Raw genomic sequence first — 874 nt, forward strand, 5'->3', positions numbered from 1 at the left:
CTTTGGTGAGGGGTGATTGTACCTCCTCCATCATGTCTCAACGCAGCCGGCGCCTCAGGGCCACCCGCTATGACCAGGGTGATGAGGATGGTACTGGCAGCAGCAGTGGTGCATCCTCACTCTTGGGTGGCCAGCAGGTCCCCTTTAAGGACACTACCACCAGGTGAGTGTGAGAAGGATGGGAGGGGGAAGCTATATACCTCACATGTAATTTCCTCAGCAGCTTAGCTTGGAGGTGGAGGAGGAGCTTGCCCTAATGGGAATACTCCTTCCCAGTTTGCAGCTTGGCTAGCAGTCACTGAGGGTTTGTTTCTTGAGTCCTCCACACATGCCCTTGCCAGGGAAGGGCAATATTATCAGCCCGGGCCACTACATCTGTTGGTAGCATAGAGGAACTCCTACTAACTTCATGGCTTCATGAGTCTGTTTTCTTCTTTGCAAAGCCCTCCCATGGCACCAGTGGGTAACCCGGTGTGCCCCCCGTCCTCATTGCTCCTCAGTGGGAGTGCAGCCTTTCTGCCTATTGCATGCATTTCACCATTCCCAGGCCATTGCCCTGACACTGCTGGGGGGAGCTCTGTGATGATCCACACCAGAACACGAAGACCAGTTCTGCATGTTACTAAGACCTGTAGTGCAAAGACCGGAGTCTTCACACCTGTACTCAAGGGCCTCCTGGGGCAGGGAAGCATGTGTATATATCTCAAAGGAAGCCCACCCAGCTTATCAGCCTCTCCTAGTCACAGACACCTGCAGGAAACCACAGCAGCTACAGAGGAAGAAAACAGGAAGTAAAGATGGGGGTAGTAGGCAGGGCGATGGCATGGTAGAGCTGGTGATTGGCCAGAAGTGGATACATGCATGTGTGGGTGGG

General features: G+C 53.9%; 1 protein-coding gene across 1 annotated transcript in view; it reads left to right on the forward strand.

The window, feature by feature from the left end:
* The first annotated feature begins 6 nt into the window (after positions 1-6).
* Positions 7-874, forward strand: part of SUN2 (Sad1 and UNC84 domain containing 2) — a 26,064-nt gene continuing 25,196 nt past the window's right edge. Inside the window, exon 1 of the mRNA XM_019515182.1 lies at positions 7-163. Within this exon, the coding sequence (XP_019370727.1) occupies positions 33-163 (131 nt within the window). The 5' untranslated portion in view covers positions 7-32. The remainder of the gene's footprint in view (positions 164-874) is intronic.

Source organism: Gavialis gangeticus, unplaced genomic scaffold, assembly GCF_001723915.1.
Source record: "Gavialis gangeticus isolate Ggan-Ray unplaced genomic scaffold, GavGan_comp1, whole genome shotgun sequence".
NCBI classification, from domain to species: Eukaryota; Metazoa; Chordata; order Crocodylia; family Gavialidae; genus Gavialis; species Gavialis gangeticus.